This window comes from Phialemonium atrogriseum, assembly GCF_030411735.1.
Source record: "Phialemonium atrogriseum strain 8032-3 unplaced genomic scaffold QBC33scaffold_44, whole genome shotgun sequence".
Taxonomy (NCBI): domain Eukaryota; kingdom Fungi; phylum Ascomycota; class Sordariomycetes; order Cephalothecales; family Cephalothecaceae; genus Phialemonium; species Phialemonium atrogriseum.
This window is the reverse complement of record NW_026848181.1, coordinates 33,948-53,118: the sequence shown is the minus strand read 5'-3', so window position 1 is coordinate 53,118 and position 19,171 is coordinate 33,948. Positions and strand designations below refer to the sequence as shown.

The following is a 19,171-nucleotide window of genomic DNA, read 5'->3' as shown; positions in this document are numbered from 1 at the left end:
TGTGATCTAATCAAGAATCTCTCTTCCCGGGGTCTCCTCCCCCGATATCTGAATGGGGTCAGTTCTCAACGCCAGCTAACCAGGAATGTACTGTGCCTTTGATCATTGCATCTTTTCGAGTGACAGTTCCAGGTCGTGAGGGGACAGGAACATAGGTACAGTGCATACATGCTCCGCCTTATAGAAAGAGGGTTGGGGCCCACAGTTCCCAAGACCAAACGTTTCCCGGAGCCAGCTAGGAGCAGATCGGCTAATCCAAGGCCCAAGGGCAGTGTTAAGAGACGGTACGGAAGGTCAGGGTAGGTAGGTTTAGTATTATCTCTACCCAGATTCAAGCAATAATAATGAATGTCTGTCAGGCAAACAAGTCCTGCAGCACAGCAAACAAATTAAACCCATAAACCGGGCCGCAGAATCGAACCGCAGAGAAGCCATAGATAGTATCGAAATCAAAAAGAGTGCCAAATCCACTGCTCGCCCATCTGAACTGCGTTCCTCATTCCTCTCTCGCCTTCCCCTTGCCTTTCCCTACCCTCATCAACGGCGGGAATTCCTCACCCTTAGCAGCTCGCTCATTTGCCCTGGCCTGCCTAGTCTCTTCCTCTTCCAAACTCAAGCGTATAGCGAGCTCGAGGTCTTCGTCCGGGTCAAACCCAGGGCTGGAGGACGCTGCTCCCAGGTATCCGCTTGGCTCGCCGAATTGGACCATGGGAGTATGAGCCTGACTCTCAGACGGCGAGGCCGACGAGGATCTCTTGCCCTTCTTCTTATCCTTGACCTTGATTTGGATATCAAACTCGGCCGGGCTATTCCCGCGAGGGGATTGTCCCATGTCATTCACGCCCTCCATGAGGGACAGACGAATGGCTCTCTGAATTTGAGCCTCGTAATCGTCGTCTGTCTCCTCCTGGAGAACTGGGAGACTTGGCGTTGGCGGACTGAGGCCTGAAACGCTTGGTTCGGAAGTGACGGTATCAGTCGACATACTACTGCCTGTAGACGAGGCGGTCTCACCCATGTCCGCTGCCGAGCCTGTGTCACTGGCGCTAAGGCGACGGTGCTCGTCAAGCATAAATGATTCTTGCGAGACCATCTCGGCATATCTTATCGCCTCCTCTTCAGTCAAGTCGTTAAGACCGACTCCAAACCGGCTCCGAAGCCGGGCTTGTTCTCGGATCCGATGTTCCTGCTCGCGGCGCAGTTCTGCTGCCTCGGCGGCGATGTAGTTCGAGACGGCACCACCGTGACGACGTGTGGCGAGTCGGCCATGAATGTCGGAATGTCGGAGCCGCCGTTTGTGACCCGGGTGCGGATTCGTGGAGCTGTAAGTCCAGTAGCGCAGGAAGGTTCCGAACGAGAGAACACCCCTCAACACGGTTGGACTAGGGTCCAGGAAGATGGCGCCCACGGCGGAGCAATTGGCGTGCCTCAAAGCCGGGTTTGCGTTGATGATATGGCGAGGTACGCGACCGGAAGACCGGGAACTGAGAGTTCTTATGGGCTCCATGGTGGACGCCAGCGGATCCCAGATCTGGACCATGCCATCACTACCGCCGTGGACCACGTATAAGGCTGACAAGGCGAGGCAGGATATTTGAGGGGATTCGGTCTGAATGGTCCTCAACGGCTGTACGTCGTGCAATTTCTCGCTGATTCGGAGATTCCAAACGGAGACGAGCCCACAACTGGTGCCAACCGCAAACAGTCGCGAGCGCCTTCCAGGAATTTCCCCACTCGAGTTTGCCGTGGTGGGAGTACCTGCACCGTTTTGGGTCATTCCTGGCGGACTCATCTGTAGGGGATCTTCAAAGGGGGCCATCAGGGCAAAGGTGGTCAGATCTAGGCCACTCGCTGTGATCTCCGCATTGGCGTCGTGCTTCATGACAAAAGTCGTGATACGCCAATCTTGCACTACGTCAACGGTTGATGTTGTATCGGGGATGCCATAGACGATAGGCGGACGGGGAGCCCGCGAACGCTTGAACCCGCGCTTTGCAGGAAAACTCGCAACTTCGGGACATTGAGGACCGCCAAATATCGACGATCCCTGTGGGCCAGGATGCGGAATAGGTATATGAGTCTCGGGGCTCTCCGGAACCTCGGGAGCCTCGAGAGCCTCAGTACCTGCTTCGACAATATGCCTGCAGTATCGGCGGATGCCAATCGGCTCGCCCTTTTCGTGGCCACAGGTCATGACGAGGATATTCTCCCCGGCACCATCTTCGTCACCCCCAGCGAAGTCCACTTCTAGTTTCCTTCGCATGTCCCATCCGTCACACACTTTCCTGAAATGAGCAGGCTTGTGTCGCAGGAATTTCTCAATCTCTCGAGCTTCCGCGATGATCTGCTCCTTGCTCAAGTTCATCGCATTGGACGGGGATCTTGGCGAATAGGCGCCGCGAATGGCATTCTTGTCGAAATCATCCGGTCGTGCTTTACGGCGAGTAGGCTCGATAAGCTCCCAAGAGACAGACCGACCCGACATCCAAGCAATTCGAGTCATGTCGTCATCCTTCGCTCTACTGGCCGGTGGCGTTGGGGGGTCTCGAAGGTAAAAGACCTCTCCCAGTGCGTTCAGGGCGACAGCCCAAACTCGCCGAAGTGCCCTTCTTTTCGCGCTATAATTATCGTCGACCTTGATCGCAACGATAGGCACACCTGGGCTCAGCGCCCAGCGAGCTGTGATATCGCCATTCGAGTAACGAGGGCCGGCCGAGTCAGACCCGATAGCGTACGTTGTGACGATCCCGAGAGACGATCCCGTCATGATGCCAGCCATTGACTGGGTCACCGAGGGAACTGCGGATGATTTGGCTATCCAAACTGAACAGATGGCTTCTGACAGCTCAGGGATTTTTGGGATCTCCGGGATCATGTCGATTATGGCGCTGTCCCGACCGAGATAGCGGCCCCGCAGCTCGTTCACGGCACGATAATGGACCCGGCCTCCTGGGAAGCCTTCCCCACCTAGAATTCCGTACGGCTGACTGACATCAATGACATTGGGCATCGCCGCCGGTCCGTCCCCTAGGCCGTAAGATTCCAAGTGTGGGAACATCTCATCGAGTTGCGCGAAAGAGAAAGGGTCATCAAGACCCCATTTCTCAACCCTTCCGGTTGTCGGGTCGCTTACGGTGCCCACACCGAGATCGGCGGTACCGCTGACAACCTTTGGCGGTTTCTTCCCGTCGGAGAATACGGCGTGAATGTTTGAGACCGTCCAAGGGAGCTTTGAATTATACGTCAATACTGCACTGGCCCTCTTGCCGGACTGGGTTGCTTTAGACGAAGAGCCAATGCTTCCCGAACTTGTACCAGGCTTCCCCCGAGCAACACTCCGCAACAGGCGCGTGCGGAGGAGATATTCGCTACGCCACGATGCAAGTGATGTAAGTCGAGTGAAGTACCTGAACTCGGAGCGCACGAAATCGGGATCCCCCTGGCTGGACGGTTCTCGCCCAACCTTCTTGGACGAGCTGATTACTGCACTCTGCCCGGGGAAATAGCGCAAAAATGCCATACGCCATGCGTGAGGCGTTGTGACTAGCGCGTAGAACTTCTTCGAGACCAGGGCGACAGCTCCGTGGGAATCAGGATGCAGATGTGACAAGATGTGGGTCAGAATTTCTGTGGTCGTGGCATTAGTAGAGGAATACACGGAGAGGATCTATGCCTAACTAACCATTGGGGAAATCTGTAAGCTGAACCCCGCCAGACGGAGATTCCTGCCGTCTTATAATCTTGAAGCCTAGAGCCTGTCGAGGAATCGAGGGGCTCAGGGCTCTTTCATAATCGGAGATACGCTGTCCAGCGACGGTAAGCCTAGCCTGCCCATCCGAGCTGTTACTTTCCTGACTCAATCGGCGTAGTTGTTCGTCAAGCTGGTCCGGGTTGAGTGCGCTGGAGGAGCTCTCGCCCACCAGGAGAGAGCGTGGAGATGGGCCTCGCGAGCTGGCACCGGGCAGGTCATCAAGGTCGTCGAGGTCATCGAGGCCACCTGGTTGGGGGCGATGCAAGCCATATTGGGAGGAGGAGCGGGAGAAGAACCGAGAGGTGTTCGTCTGAGAAGCTTGATCCAAAGTCTCGGTCAACTCTTGCTGCATAAAGTAAGGTGCGGGAACCTGAGAGAAGCTGGTTCTGACTGTGCAAAATCTACAAGCACAGTTGGGTCGCCAATGCCAGAGGGGTTCAACGTAGTGTATAGGTAAAGCAGGTATTACTGCTGAGATAGGATGAGGTCGTAAGGTGTAGGAACATGAAAGTCAATGAGGTACGTTGTCCGTGACGTGTTATTCGTTGAGGTTTCGCGTCTCCTCGAAATTTTCGCCAATTTTGCTGCCAGATGGAAGGTACCTTGAATAGGTACCTCTTCTTCCGATGATTCCCCGGCATCAGAGAGACCACCTCCAGCACGTGCCACATCACGAGCCATGATGGCCAAAAGAGGTAAGGTACCGAGGTTGTCCTTAGGTACCTATGTACCTACCTGTCTGAGGTGGTGCCCGTGCTTTTTCTCAAGCCCCCGTGTACAAAAAAGCCTTCCAGACAAGTTCTTCGCAATTCTAGTTGTGCTGATCTTTAGCAACGGCGTTGTCAAAAATTAGTGGGGAGATAGCAGAAACCATTTAGCCTTGAGCCACAGTGGCCACAGTGACCACACAGGAGGCAGCCTTCTTGGATCGAGGATGTTCCCCCTGGGAGATCAGACGGCGGGCGTCCCCCTCCTTTGACAACGCACCAAGCGGCCAATTGTGACGAGTCACTGACAACTTCGTTCCAGGCTCTTGGCCCCCATCACGACATGCCATGATTCGAGGGTACGAGCACAGGGCAGATTACAGATGATTACTCAACACGGGGATATTGCCTTGCCTAGTGGAGTTGAAGGAGACTGACGGGGGGCGGGAGACGGCAAGGCTTCGGTACGGGAAGGCCCGTAGACAACCCATGTCGCAACCGGAAGTTGCAGCGATCCGGCAACGAACATCGCGGTCACAGTTTGGACGGCGATCTTGAACACTGGTCGCCGCTCGTCCTGTGCACAAGTAGCCAGTATTAATTATTCTGTACCAGTCGGATCATGCCCTGCAACGTCGCAGCAGCAAGTTGCAAGGAGACTCTTTACCCATACGATCCAGTGGCTCGCTATTTGCTGGCGTTGGGCTTTGGCCAAGAAAACCCTTGCCGCTCGCCATTGCGGATTTCCTCTCTGGGGCGGGCCCACTCCAAGCAGGCAGGGGGCGGGGAAGTGGGTTGAGGTCCCAGCCCGGCTTCAATTGGTGCAGTCTGCATCAAAACTTATCAAGGCCAAAGCTTCGTTTTGGTGATATGTACGTTGTAGCATGGGCACAGAAGTGGGGTGTACCCATGCCATGTGGAGTTACGTGTTGCGACTTGCGAGGGTGTCTTTCGCTTTTTGGGATGTACCATGATTTACCATGGCCTGATTCTCAACTCGTCTCTTCCCGCAGATTGGTTCGAGGTTTCATCATGCTCGACCCAAAGAAGGGAGATCGCCCGCACGATACTACGCAGTACAACAGTATAACGTCAATCGAGCCGAGATGGGGACCCGAGTCGTAAGTTGTAGTACAACAGCGCCATTGCGCCAATGTGGCTTCCCTGACACTTCGACCAATCTTGGGTTTGGCCCACTTCCTGTAAATAACTTCGGGCTGTTGCTAATCTCCGCTATCCGAGAAACACCTGTGCGCGAAGCTGAAGTCCCTTGCTTGGCTGCTCTACTCCGTCCTTATTAGGTGTTGGGGCCGTATTACAAGGCGTTTCTAAGAAGGCGTCTGTCTGGAATGTCTCTCATCAGAGAAGAGCAAGATTTGCAATGGTTGGTGACACAGAGAGCGGAATTGCCGCCATAAAGCCAGCCACAGTCGTACTGCGGATTACTCAAGTATCATTGGTTCCGACATGACGGGCTCGCCCCCCATGCAAGAATATTTGTTGGCGGCCAGGCTTCAAGATTGCATGTGGGTGTTGGCTCTCGTCGTCATTGGGCAAGCCGCATAACCAGGTTGATTTTCTGGGGCAGCTTCTGTATGCAACAAATACGGCAACAGGACGAGGATTGAAGGGGTTGAGAATGCCGGATACCCAATCAAGGGCCAATGAATTGAATAATTGAATGTCTTTAACATTATAGTCCTCTCTTGAAGCACATATTGTCCGAAACTCAACCTCGCGGACATTCCGCTGGCTTGGCGAGTCATGATAACAATGCCCATAAGTTTGTATTGGCCAATTTTACGGGGTTTGGTGCGTTGTTGTGCATCTTGCCCAGGCATGCCCCGTTGTAAATCCGTTTGGTTCAACAACCCCCTTGTATGGGTACACACAAAAAAGTGGGTAGTGTACACTGCAGGGTGACCCTCCAGGGTTTAGATTTTCAGACGATGAACCTGGGTCTCGATTTACTAGCAGGAATTTTTATTTTTGCATTGGTTGACTAGACGCTGTTAACCCTCGTATCAATGTTTGAGATGACTACGAAAGTGTGGTAAACTCAACCCATGAAATGACAGGACCCATTTCAGGTTTGGAGCTCATCAGCAGATTCCAGGATGCGCTCGGTATGAAATGCGGGAGGCGGGAGTGCGCTTTGGGGTGGAGCATTCCCCGTTTTATCCGGTATTTCGGGACGCAACATCCCAGGACCAATTATTGTTCTGAAGATTTGGGCTCTCGGTAGCGAGCTACTATGCGCTAGCAGTCTCTCCAAGGGTTTCGTCCAGCCATTCGCTCACGTTCGGTCTGTTCCCCGCTATCATGCAGAGCCACAGTTGCGCACTGGCACTGTGCTTCACTTGCTTGTTTAGGCTGGTCGAACAGTCGACTTTGACATCTGCCCAGTTTCCATTAACAATCCCTATATAACGGCGCGATTACGGCGTGGGGTGTGGCGTGGGATCAGGTCCATGGTGCTACCTATCAGCAACTGAGCTCGTCAGTTCTGGGCAACTCTGCCGCTGGCTGCACAAGTGCGAGGGAAGTACAGCACTATGCTAAATACCACGTACCACAATGTTTGAGCGGTTGGTCCGTGCCTCGTACGGCCGTAAAACATTCGCCTCAGTGCAAATTCGTTTCCCAGAAGAGGCCAAGTTTAGGTAGTCTGTCCGTGCTAAGCAAAATGGCCAGGCCTTTCGCTTGCTGATACCCAAGGGGGCGGTTTCGACCTGCGGGGTTGCAAGAATTTTGTGATCTCCAGCGCAAGGGCACAAGGCCCCGTACAAATATGGAGCGTTTTCGAGTCGTCGCCATCCAAAGTCTCGGGGGGAACCGCGGTACACTACCAGCCATGTCTTGTGCACGTCCCCTTCTGTGGTGACGGGTCATTGCCCCGCTGGGGTGGGAGTCGGGCGATTTCCCATTTCGACGGTAACGGTAGCAGGGGCCCCGGGTCAGCGACCGCAGTCACAAATCACAAGAGTCCCAACGCAGAGGTGACTGGTTCGTCTAAAACGAACCTACTTTGCAAGTACCAGGTACTGGTCAGCCAATGAGCCACTCTTGGGATGCCAATGGGCCGCCAGAGGAGCGACGTGGTAAGACTCGGGACTGGGTAGCTAGGTAGGTGTAAGTATTGTACAGGTATCCGTCCAGCATCTGCATATTTGCCGGGAGTAAACACACAAAATATGGATCATATATGAGCCGATAAAACAACAAGAGACAAATGTAAAACAAGAAAGAAAATGGAAATAAGATGGAAGATATATAATAATTTACATAGCTACTGCATAGTGACTCCATGCGTAACGCCTCCCGCTCGACGTTTGTGGCTCCTCTTCTTGGCCCCTGGGGCCCTGTGACATTTTTGGGGATTCTGCAGGCGCTACGGAAGTATTAGGTATTGGACCGACCGAATGGAGAGGGACTTGGTGGGTGGTGTTCGACCCACGTCCCACACTCATATCCGCCTGGCACCATACCAGTCTTGTCGATGCTACCACTAGCGTCCTGCATCCTCCCTCTTCCCAGTCTGCTAGCTGCCAAACTCCTCTTTCTTCTCTCCTCTCGCTCCTCTCGTCTTTCCCACACCATCCCCATAACCTACCCGGCTCCGCTTCTTACTTCCCTTCCTCGTCCCCAACCTCGGATCGGCCGAGGACAATAAACGGCGTGGAACTCTGTGCACCGCCGTGTCCTCGACTTTAGACACCACCCCCCCCGAGCCCGCTTCTACCCTCGGAGGAGCGAACATCGATTGGCACCAATAGACTGGAAATCAAGGCCCTTCCAGGTTTCCCACCCAACTTCCTGTCCTACACAATCGACAGCGTCGACTCAATCGCCTACAATATTCCCGGGAAAGCTGCTTTTGCATCGTTGTTCACTGGATTCTCCTGTGCTTCCGTCGCATATATCCAGTCGAGAGATTCATCGTCGTGGCATATGATGCATTAAGCCGAACATATCGAACCAAGAACAAGGTCGTGCCAACATGAGTTCTCCCGCGCAAGGCGGGCCTTCGGTCCCGAAAGAGAAGGAGAAGAGGCTGAGCAAGATGTTGACGAGGGTGAAGACTGTGTTGAAGAGGGCGGATCCGAAGCGACTGTCGAGCAAGGCAGGGCAATCCAGTGCTGCCCCTGTCGGAACAGAGCTGGCACCCAGGTACATATCACACCTATCTAACATGGCCTGGCACTACTTGGTTCTCTTGTTCCGCGGACATCAACGTGCTTGGCTATGTGACTTTTCGTGGCAACTACTAACTTTCGGCACAGCGCACCTCTGCTTGCACCGGGCAAAGCGAAGGATGGACCGCCCGCCGCGGCGGTAACCAAGGTCCTGAGATCGCAGATCTATGAGGAACGCGCAAAGAAGCTGGGTGAACGCTATGGCCTGGAGATCAAGCCCAGCGAGTGGTACTCGGCCGAGGGCCATGCTCTGCGTGTCGAGAAGCCAATTCGCATGCGAGTCCACCGAGAATGTCACAAGTGCGGCCATACCTTCGGACTCGCCAAGGAGTGCCCGAGCTGCAAGCACCCACGTTGCAAGGAATGCCAGCGACGCCCACCCAAGCGGACCGAGGCCGAAAGGGAAGAGAGCCGTCGGAAGAGGGCGGCGCTCCTGAAGGAGCGAGCGGAGAACCAGCCCATCATCCCTGACTGGGATCTCTCGGAAAAGAAGGTGGTCCTGACCCGGCCAGGCAAGCGGGGAGGTCAGGATTTGATCCACAGGAAACCACGACAGCGGGTGAGGAGGACCTGTTGCCAGTGTGAGAAGCTCTTCACCGCCGGGAACAAGACGTGTGGTGGATGCCAGCACACCCGTTGCACCGACTGTCCCAGAGACCCGTAAGTTCCTCTCATATACATGTCCTACCTCTCAAGATGATGGGCAGCTGCTGATTCAACGTAGAGCCAAGAAGGATAAATATCCTTATGGGTATCCCGGGGACGAGTTAGGAGCGAAGACGATCGCCCGGTACGGATGTCACGAATGCAAAGCACCTTTCCCACAAGGCGCTGCGGTAGGAGCCGACTGCTCTCGATGCTCGCACAAGAGGTGCGATTCGTGCCAGCGTCTCAAACCACGCAAGGTCGAACCAGAACCCGATCCCGAAGTGTGGAAGGCGGTCCAGGCCAAGCTCGGAGAGCTTACCCTGAAGTGACCTCGTGTTTAGGCCATTGATTCCTGTGGCCCCGATCGGGGGCACCGAACGATCGATTACCAGCATTGGAGAGAGAGAGGAGTGGAAAAGGTGTCATTTTTTTACTTTCGGATATTCTCGACGTCGTTCACAGATACATTTCTTACACCATTGTCTTGAGCATGAAACGACCTATCACGACATCTTCCTCGGCATACCCGCGCCAGCGGCCCCGGAGCCTGAGGCTTTTGGCCTCGATGGCCGACGGGCAGCTTACGATGAACATGAAGTCCTTCCTGCATAGCACAACGCATCACCAACGCCACACGCATTCACATTCTTCGAGCGCATTGGCGCTGCTATTCTTCTTCCTCGCGGTACATTGGCATTATTCGCAACTCCCGTTGGGCGATCCTCTCTCCTCTTCAGTCACTTCTTCGCCAGGGCGGAGTGGTCGGAATGACCGCCACCCTCAACGCGCAGTCGCCGATGACAAGAGGAGTGTGGTTGATACCTGACGCAGACTGGAATTGAGGGGAAGGTAAAATAATGTCAACTCCGAAAGAAACGGGTCAGACCATGTCGATGGGGAATCCAAGTGGCATTGAAATCATGAGGATGGATGGACAGGATCTAGCGGATATTTCCCCCCCAAATTCAGTGTCATCATCCCCTCTCATCTCTCATTGCTCAATAATATATCAGGACCGGTCTGACCAGCATGACGAACCCTAAGATTGACATGTTCGCATTTACTTCTCAGGCATGATCATGACCACAGATTCCAGATTCTAGTGCCAACAGCCCAAGTTCCAGCAACCCTTGATGCAACGTCTCATCTCCCTTAAACCCCCCACCCCCCCCGGGAATATTTCCGCTTGAATTCAACCGTCTTCTCTCCCGCTTGTTAACCAGGGATCCCCACGACTTGTACTAGTCATACGGAAGACCTATGTAGCGTGGCCAGCTCCCAGTGGCGAGCATGATAAAATGAAAATCAGGTTTGACCAATGTTTCCCATGCGAAGGTCGTCGCATTCCGGCTAAATCTGGCGCTTCCTATCTCCTGGGCCCCCCCAATATCGTCCTATCCCGGCTACCCAGAGAATGCGGAGGGACAGGTACCATGGGACGGATTCCTTCTACACTATATCTTGGAATATTCTAGATTGCCCTCGGTGACGAAGTTGGGCAAAGTGTTTTAATTACGCCGGGTTGTGGGTGGATTTGATTCGTTCCCACCCAGCTGGTCAACCACAGGACGGGTTTCTGGATGTCTGGTGGCAAGGCTGGGGGTTATACTACGCGCTCTAAGTGACGGCACTGGGTTTTGCGCAAGTGATCGCTGAGAAAGGAATAGGTCGTGATGGTTGTGCTTATAGATGGGGTTTCAGAGAGACTAGGTATCTACTACCTGGCTTTAGGATTGTCCTTGGTCGTCTAGTTACATGCCATCATAATGCTCAAAGCTCAGTCTGGTCGATAAAATAATCAAATAAAGGCCCTGAAGCCGAAGTATCGCGGAAACCTCTCCCTCCCTCGCCCTTCCTTCCCTCAAGAAAGCCCCCACCCTTCTATCACCGAAAAGATCAAAGCTACTACGAACCCTCACCCTCGACGATCCCCTCGGGCAGGACGAGCATCGTCCGGACGGCGGCTCCGAGGGTGGCAGCCCGCCCGGGGCGCCAGCCGCAGTAGTTTGACGTGCCGCTGTGCATGCGGTAGTTGAGGTATGCCTGGGCGTCCTCGATGGTGCGCTGCTGCAGCGCCGCGGCCGCGCGCGCCGGGTCGATGACCCTCATCAGCTTGTGCGTGACGTAGAAGCGGCCCTGGACGTCGGCCTCGCCGCGGACGGCGTCGCGCTCCAGCGGGGACCACACCCAGCGGGAGGAGCTCGGCTCGGGGGCCCCCGTGGTGCCGCCGCCGCCTATGAGGCTGTTGCGGAAGGCCACCTCCTCGAGGCAGGCTGGGCAGAGCTCTGCGGGGTTGGCGGCGGCGGCGATCTGGGGCGGGGTGGTGGCGAGGTGGAGCTGGTAGATGTTCCCGCGGAACAGTAACGAGTCGTGTACCCCCGGGTGGCTGCCGGAGATGACGATCTCCTGGACGATCATCACCGTCGGGCTGGCCTCGCCAGGCGTATCGCCGGCAGCAATGCGGATGGGGTCACCGAGCTGGATCATCTCAGCGCCTAGGTAAACACCGCCGTACCCGGTGGTCATGTGCGCGTTAGGAACAGTGGTGACAGGCGTCCCGGGGAGTTGATTGAAGGCTGAGAAGGAACCATTAATCTGGCGCGCAGCCATCTTTGAGGCTTCGAGGCCGATAATCTCGAGCTTGCGAACTCGCCTTGCGGCATCGGGATCCTGGGTGTACGGGCTGAGAAATTTAGGCCAGTCAACGTCGGTGAACCAGCGCCTGGTGGCCAGCTCCGGCACAGTGATGTCGGGGACGCTGAAGGTCAGGAACGGACGCATGGAGCTCGCCTCCTTCACAAGATTCTGCTGATTGATCTCCTGGGCTATGAGCGAATGGCCCAAAGGAGCCAATAGGAACTGGTAGTCCTCCTCTCCCTGGCTTGGATTCGGGTTGCTGGCCTTGGGGGCGAATTTAAGGACTACACCCAACCGCCAAGCCGCATGTTTGTACCACACCATCTCGCCAATCCTGAAAACGTTGAACCGCCCAGTCATTCCAGGGTGTAGTGGCGAGGTAGCTGGGCGCGGCCGAGGTTGTCCCAGCGAGGCAGATGGGTGCTGTTGAGGTTGCTGCCTAGGTGAGCCAGATAATAGGCGTTGACCGTCCTTGCTCGGTGAGGCAAAAGCAACTCTGCCTGTTCTTGCCTCTGCCTGAACCTCCCTCCCAGCCATGTCCACGCAAAACTGGCAGGAACAGTCATTCCGATCAGTGGAATTGCTAATCAGCCACAACAGATGAGGTACGAACTCGGCCGGAGTTCGATACCTTGCCCTGACGTCCTTCGGATGACCGTACAGGTATGCCTGCACCTTGTCCTTCTTTGGCTGGATCCGTAATTCGTACCCGCTAGGGAATTCCTGGAGGATGTACGGACTCGCTGCCTTAGTTCAGTATGCGGCAGATGGCGTACAGGTATGGACAGAGCTGCAACTTACCATCCTCTCCTGTTCCAAGCTGGTATCTGAGGTGGGCCCCGAGAGATGCCTTCCATCGCGAAGGCTGTTCGCCATTCTGGTCTACCGGATTGGTACGCTCGTCCTCCCTCCAGAGCAGCTCGAGGTTGTTCACATCGTAGCCTCTGCCGTCGCTCCGAGGAACCCGGAGGGGCGTGTAGTATTCCCTGTTTGAGATAGACGCCATTGGCCCTTGTCGCTCTAGTTGGGACAGGAATAAGCTCCGGGGAAAATATTTGGGGTAAAAGACTCTGGGGAAAGATGAGAGTGTCAAGCGTCAACAACCGAGATAAGAGGGTGGATTTGTATCACTGGATCCAAACCCAACGACATCATTCTCATGTCAATTGTGTCACTTGTGCCAATATGCTTACTGACGGCGCTTTAAGGAGAATGATATGTAGAGGCAGGTGTGAGCAGAGCCTAGCATGGCGAACTAACAAGACTCTGTAAGGTGTAAATGGCCCCCTACTGGAGGGAGTTCAAAATCAAAGGATGCCGAGACTGTACCTTAGTCAGCATGTGGCCTTCTATCTTGTCCTGACTGGGTCGCACGGGCCTTCCCGTCACCTCCATCTCTCCCTGAAGTATTTGTTCATGAACCAATATTCGTCAATCCTGCCAAAAAGTATCTTGGCCCGACAGTCTCAAGAAACGACAGGCGCCTACCGAGCTCTAGGAGGTACATTATGGCAAGCCATTGGGTTAGAATTGAGCTCTAGGAATATCAGCAGGCCAGATTGATGATGTTTGTATGGCAAGGTTAGGGAATCCCCCTTTCATATTGAAAAGGGGTTTAAGTATGTTCCAAGACCAGTCATAGTTAAAGAAATGCTCAAATTCAATAACCTGTTTATGATACAGATCCACAAGATATGCAGGCAACAACATGGAATATGAAAATAACTCCGGCCCAATGCAACGCTGTAAAACAAGAATGCTTCCTTCCCGATGCTCCCATATATGTGCCCAGTGTATCATGATGCCATGCACTTATCGCAAACCAGGTTCCGCTGCTCACGAGTATCAAGTCAATCGTTTAGAGCGAGCGCTTGGGAATACCGCACTTTTTCAGACACTCATCGACACCAAGCGCAATGCTGGCGGGGATGGCCTTACGAACGGTGTCGATGTCGGCGCCGGCAATGGTCTGGCCAAAAGAGGCAGCAATGACGTCGTCGGAAAAGGCAAAGGTCCCGTCGGCGACCTGGCCAGTGCCAAAGTCCTCCGAGTTGAAAGCGGCGATGAATACAACGTCGGTGCAGTCCGGGTTGAACTGGGTGTGGATGCTGCCTTGGTAGAATGGCGTCATCTGGAACTTCTCGATGGTGTTGGTGATGACCCGGCGCTTGCCGTTGCCGTCGACAACCCCATTCTCCGGCACCATCTCGGTCACCAGGCGGCCTTCGACGACGATCTGGAGTTCAGTCCCGCGGGGGTGCACGTGGAGAGTGTTCATGCCGCAAGCTGATGGATGGCCCGTTAGCTGGTTATCGCTTGGAAGGTGTTCTCATGCCGGAGGTAGACTTACGTCCAACGCGGCCCACTGCCATGCCAGAGCCAGTGGAGACCAACGAAGGGAATGTCTTGCGGTTTGCAGCAACTAACTCGCCGCCCTTCCCGGGATTCTTCTGGGCTTGGTTGAAGTCAAAGACAAACTGCTTGTCGTCGGGAAGGAGGGCAAAGCGATCGACGGCACTGAAGACCACTGTTAGCAAAGCGAAGAGGGAGGATGCGGTGTATTCGGACTGACGTGTCAGCAAGGTAGAGCTGCTGGGTCAGGCTCAATCCGGTCGTAGTTGGCGCCGTGGTAGACGACCTTGTCGACGTCGGGATGATTGTTGAGGCAGATCCGCTTTGAGACGAACCGGCAGGGGCAGCAAGAACGGCAGCGCCGTAAACAAGCATGGCGAGAGAAGTAGTAGTGAGATACATCTTTGCTAATAAACTGGTCTGTGTATTATGAAGAGAGGGATTACGCGACTTGGTCCGAGAGGAACTTGGTAGAAGAGGAAGCAAGGAGACTCAAAGAGGTCGAGATCCACAGAAATAAAAGAGAAGAGGAAAGGGAAGAGTAATATCCTTGGTATTATCGCAATGTCTCAATGATGCTGATTAAAATTTGGAATCGTCGAGGTGACAATAAAGCTTTATATACCATACTTACCATGGTAGGAGGTTGACGATGGCTCAAATGGGGCGATCGGTTGGTCAACCGTGCTGAGGCTATAACGAGAACTATTCTCCATTCTCAGTCCCTGCCTAAGATCCATTGAGACATCTCTAGTCCAGTAGTAATGGCACTGCCTGTCGGAAAGCCAGCTTCCCGATGAGGTACGTTGTACAGTTGGTTAGAGTTGGCGTTGTGTGGTGTTGGCGTCTATTTGGGGCGAAGCACCGCGCGCTAAAAATAAACGGACCCTCTTCTCCAAAATAAACGCAACATCTCCCCAATGCACATGTCAGCAAGCTAATAAGGTACAGTACCTACCTATTGTCTTGCCAACAGGCGCAGGCGCTCCGCCTTAGGGTGTCGTCTTGGGCCGTCGAGGACTCCCAGCCTTCCGGGTCCTCATCCTTCCGTCCAACCTCGCCCAACCTCAGCCAACTGGTTAGGTATATCGCGAGCCCGAATCGTCCTGCAGTCTTGTCAAAGGGGTTCGTTCGCCATGTCCATCTGTCAGTAATTAATTCAAAATCAGCCCGCTTTGACTGCTGAGGCGAGAAGCCTAATGGGACTGAAATTTTTGTGTGGCAGAACTAGCGGAAGTGCTACACAACGAGTTGGGCGGGTCTGGTGATAGATTGCTAGCAAATCGTGTAGTAATTCTGAAGGCATCATGTCAGTATCGATGGCGGACTTGACATGGCTGGTTTAAGTTGACGAGTTGTCCTGAGGTGGACAATCAGATCTGCGCAAAGACAGACCCCCCGGCGTCCTGTGACTCTTCACCCTCGGTTCTTGGATGCCTGTGGTTGGCTAGTATTTCAGGATAAGAGGACGGTCTCTGCCGTGAAGTTGATAATTCTCGCCTGGAGCGGTAATTCCGTCGTCCCGACATCTGATTCCTTCGCCCTCGCACGAAGCGAAGAGCCATCCCGGACATCCGGACAGGAAAGACGCTGTCTTGTTGGAACAACTCCTGCGCTCGGGAGCTGGCCCGACATAACAGTTGCCGCTGATGAGCTCTTCTCACTGAAGCGGTTCGGATTTTGGGAAGCCAATCCACAGGTGCGGCAAACGAACACAGGATAATTGCAACACCAGCAACACGGCCGAGCCTCGATGAATTTCCGGATAAAGTGTCTTCAGAATTTGGCCGAAGGCCATAGTATTCGCTCGAATCATCCATGTCTCTCAAAAGGCCGAGACATTGGGTCGAGGGGCACGGCACACTCCCTGAAACCTTGGGGGTTGTCTTGCGAGAACGAAAAGAAAAAGAAAAGAAGGTCGCCGAGGCCGCCAGATTGAGACGTCGTGGGGTTAAGAAGTTTCTTCTGGAACCAGAAACACGCGCGCATGAGAGACCCGGTATATCGGTTGATCGACATTGGAAGATCATAGTGGTTCGCGCTACTGAAACATGGCATGAATTCACGAATCACAATAACGCGGCTCCGGGTGCCATCTCAAGATTAACACTGCAGCCCGTCGTCAGGATCCATGAGCGCTGAAGTTGGTTCTGCTGTCAAAATGTCTTCTTCGTTTCGGTGTTGGTTGCAATTTTCCGCAGATTAGGAGGGATCCAGTCATTCCAGTCGTGGTTGCCGTGCCACCACTGTCGCCACAATTCAAGCTGGGCGCCGTAGAAAAGGAGGCCAGGGGAAAATGACAGCTTATGAGGTGCTGGACGTGCTGGACCGTTCTCTAAATTTCATCACGGAATTGATCAAACCCACCCCCATGCTATCCTCCAATAAAGCCAACTTTAAAAGCCGTCGTTTTGGATCTGTTCGCTGGCAACGTCGAGATTTGCTCAGTGCTCATTTCGTTTGACGAATTGCCGAGATGAGATTATGCATCTGATTGGTTGGGTGCCTGGCTTGGGCCCCTACTTCGCCCACGACTTCAATGCCTGGCGAGCGCAAACAACTGTGGGTCGCGCCTCATCTCAATCATCTCTCGGCCAGGAGGAGCCTTCCTATTTCCCCACCAACGCTCTCTTTCGTTGTGCTCTGTGCGAGTCCTGCTAGCACGTCCTCTCCTTCGTCCATTTATCCATTCGTCTATCTGCCTCTGCGCGCTCTTTTCGCAGTATACCGGAGAAACATCGACGCTGGTGATCATTCACTCCTTACCACTCTCGTTCCTGCCCCCTTTCGGTGAAGCTGCTGGTTTTGCCTGCTTCTGTCCATTCGCTTGATCGCACTGAGCGGCACCCCCACGACATCGAATCCCTCGAAAGCTGCGAATCGTCAGGCGTTGGGAAACACATTCTCTTGTTTGCGACGACACGTCCGACTGCGAGACTGGGCTCTCGCTTTGAACCCTCTTTTGCTCACGACTGCGATACGACGAACCCGACCACGCTCCGATGAAACTGGGGACATTACAGGCCGCCTGCGGCGCGGCCGCGCTTTTCCTGTCTGCTCAGCCGGCTGCTGCAACTCACTCCCACCGCCATGCCCACAGTCGCCTTGGGAAGAAGCACACACATGGCCATGGACAGAGCTTCGTGGAGCTGGTTGGCGCACCAAAGGCCGTCGAGAAGCGCACCACCTGCTCCCTCCCAGATCACCCAGACTTGGTTAGGATCGCCGGCGCCGACAACAACGGCTTTGCAATGAGCCCAGATCAAACTTGTGACTCGGGCAAATACTGCCCCTTTGCTTGTGTGCCGGGGAAGGTGATGGCGCAGTGGGAGCCTAATTCGACATATGCCTACCCGCAATCCATGGTGAGTGCTCCTGGAACTGGTTGCTTGCAGGCTCCAAACTGACTGGCGCAGAACGGTGGTCTATATTGCGACGGGGGAGTCCCCAAGAAGCCGTTCCCCGATTCTCCATACTGTGTCGATGGCACAGGTGCCATCCAGGCTACGAACAAGTGCGGCAAAGTCGTCTCTTTCTGCCAGACAGTCCTTCCCGGGAACGAGGCCATGCTTATCCCGACGGATGTCTCAACCACCGAGGTCATTGCCGTGCCTGGACCGTCTTATTGGGCGAGCACAGCGGCCCAGTAAGCTTCATATCCTCGAGGGAAAAGAAGACCCCTCATGCTAACGAACTTCCAAGCTATTACATCAACCCTCCAGGAGTGTCGTCATCTGAGGGATGTGTCTGGGGTGATCCGAGCAAACCTATCGGCAACTGGAGTCCGTATGTCGCCGGGGCCAACACTGATGGGTCTGGGCAGACCTTCGTCAAGATCGCGTGGAATCCCATCTGGACCGGTTCAGATCTGTCTCGGACGAAGCCGAGCTTTGGGGTTAAGATCGAGTGCAACGGTGGTGGCTGCAATGGACTCCCCTGCTCGATCGATCCATCCACGGATGGCATTGGTGGACTGACCAGCCCAGTCTCCACCCAGGGAGTAGGCGGCGCTCAATTCTGTGTGGTCACGGTTCCAAGGGGTGAAAGCGCCAATATCGTGGTATTCAACACGGACGGCTCGGGCGGCGAGCCGGACACCACCTCGTCGCCACCCTCCTCGTCATCGCCTCCTCCACCTGCCACTTCGTCATCAAGCGAGCCGAAGCCCTCGTATGCCAAGGTTTCGTCGTCTTGGAGCAGTTCGTTCTCCTCGGGTGTTCCAGCGCTCCCGTCAAGCGCGAATTTCCCGACCGTGTTGCCCGGTGTCTTCCACGAAAACATGACACACAGCTCAGGCAGCCCGGTGAGATCTTCGCCTACCGTTACGTGGCCCCCGTCGTCGAGTGTCACTGGTCCGGCAGCCCCTGCCATCACAACGTCCAAGAATGATGGTGCCGCAGACCAGGGTGGTGTAGCCATTGCCGGCTTGATCGTTGCTCTCGTTGCAGCTGCGGCGCTGTACTAGGGCATATACTCGCCACTACCCGGCCTCCCTGGCTTTCGGTTTACTGGCCCCTTCTTCATTTCGTGCCATTTATCCCTCGCCTCGAAGTACACGTTCAATCCGAGCGAGCGGTGTTTGCCCTCCACGCCAGTCGATGCGGCCGCTTGAACCATGGCGTTCGCTCCGCTCGACTGGTTGTACCTATTCGTCCTTACCCCTCTAAGATCATCTCGGTGGTCTTGTTAGTGTCTATTGTTGGCGACCCGCACTTCCGGTTGCTTCCACTTTTTTTTCGATTTCCATTCTTGGATTTTCGATGCTACTTACTTAACCTTCTTGGGCTCGCCTTTTCTTCTTGGAACTTCTACCGATATACCCATTTGAGCTGGATTTTTGGATTGGTGCTTTTCGGCCTTATTTCAGCCGCGGTGGTTTT

At 54.5% G+C, this 19,171-nt stretch overlaps 6 protein-coding genes across 6 annotated transcripts; 2 read left to right on the top strand and 4 right to left on the bottom strand.

Annotated features, from left to right (window-relative positions):
• Positions 1–496: 496 nt before the first annotated feature.
• QBC33DRAFT_461856 (uncharacterized protein) lies at positions 497–4,103 on the bottom strand (the record flags this gene model as incomplete). The annotated part of the gene is made up of 2 exons (XM_060425048.1): positions 497–3,627; positions 3,683–4,103. The coding sequence occupies 2 exons, from the start codon at positions 4,101–4,103 to the stop codon at positions 497–499; spliced, it is 3,552 nt and encodes a 1,183-aa protein (XP_060278458.1).
• A 4,693-nt stretch (positions 4,104–8,796) lies between these two features.
• QBC33DRAFT_461792 (uncharacterized protein) lies at positions 8,797–9,631 on the top strand (the record flags this gene model as incomplete). Its single annotated transcript, XM_060425041.1, has 2 exons — positions 8,797–9,314; positions 9,379–9,631. Coding segments are annotated over 2 exons (771 nt in total), but the record flags the coding sequence as incomplete, so codon positions are not given.
• A 1,335-nt stretch (positions 9,632–10,966) lies between these two features.
• QBC33DRAFT_481851 (uncharacterized protein) lies at positions 10,967–13,259 on the bottom strand. Its single transcript, XM_060425359.1, has 2 exons — positions 12,741–13,259; positions 10,967–12,682 (listed from the first exon to the last, which is right to left on the bottom strand). Exons 1-2 carry the CDS (start codon positions 12,943–12,945, stop codon positions 11,208–11,210), a joined length of 1,680 nt encoding a protein of 559 aa, XP_060278456.1. The 5' UTR covers positions 12,946–13,259; the 3' UTR covers positions 10,967–11,207.
• Positions 13,260–13,305: 46 nt separating this feature from the next.
• QBC33DRAFT_287688 (putative spherulin-1b protein) lies at positions 13,306–15,178 on the bottom strand. The gene is made up of 3 exons (XM_060423306.1): positions 14,512–15,178; positions 14,290–14,456; positions 13,306–14,225 (listed from the first exon to the last, which is right to left on the bottom strand). The coding sequence occupies exons 1-3, from the start codon at positions 14,691–14,693 to the stop codon at positions 13,798–13,800; spliced, it is 777 nt and encodes a 258-aa protein (XP_060278455.1). The 5' UTR covers positions 14,694–15,178; the 3' UTR covers positions 13,306–13,797.
• QBC33DRAFT_287657 (uncharacterized protein) lies at positions 15,179–16,454 on the bottom strand. Its single transcript, XM_060423305.1, has one exon. The coding sequence runs from the start codon at positions 16,319–16,321 to the stop codon at positions 15,665–15,667; it is 657 nt and encodes a 218-aa protein (XP_060278454.1). The 5' UTR covers positions 16,322–16,454; the 3' UTR covers positions 15,179–15,664.
• Positions 16,455–17,293: 839 nt separating this feature from the next.
• On the top strand, positions 17,294–18,756 carry QBC33DRAFT_581859 (uncharacterized protein; the record flags this gene model as incomplete). The annotated part of the gene is made up of 3 exons (XM_060431289.1): positions 17,294–17,656; positions 17,708–17,937; positions 17,994–18,756. 3 exons carry the CDS (start codon positions 17,294–17,296, stop codon positions 18,754–18,756), a joined length of 1,356 nt encoding a protein of 451 aa, XP_060278453.1.
• Positions 18,757–19,171: the final 415 nt, after the last annotated feature.

Excerpts from the sequence above, each read along its gene's own strand:
- QBC33DRAFT_287688 (XM_060423306.1), bottom strand. The coding sequence starts at position 14,693 with ATGTATCTCACTACTACTTCTCTCGCCATGCTTGTTTACGGCGCTGCC. Across the intron at positions 14,457-14,511 it reads CAGCTCTACCTTGCTGACAC|TGCCGTCGATCGCTTTGCCC; the intron begins GTCAGTCCGAAT and ends AGTGGTCTTCAG. Across the intron at positions 14,226-14,289 it reads GGCAGTGGGCCGCGTTGGAC|CTTGCGGCATGAACACTCTC; the intron begins GTAAGTCTACCT and ends GCCATCCATCAG.
- QBC33DRAFT_481851 (XM_060425359.1), bottom strand. The coding sequence starts at position 12,945 with ATGGCGTCTATCTCAAACAGGGAATACTACACGCCCCTCCGGGTTCCT. Across the intron at positions 12,683-12,740 it reads GCTTGGAACAGGAGAGGATG|CGAGTCCGTACATCCTCCAG; the intron begins GTAAGTTGCAGC and ends GAACTAAGGCAG.
- QBC33DRAFT_287657 (XM_060423305.1), bottom strand. The coding sequence starts at position 16,321 with ATGATCTTCCAATGTCGATCAACCGATATACCGGGTCTCTCATGCGCG.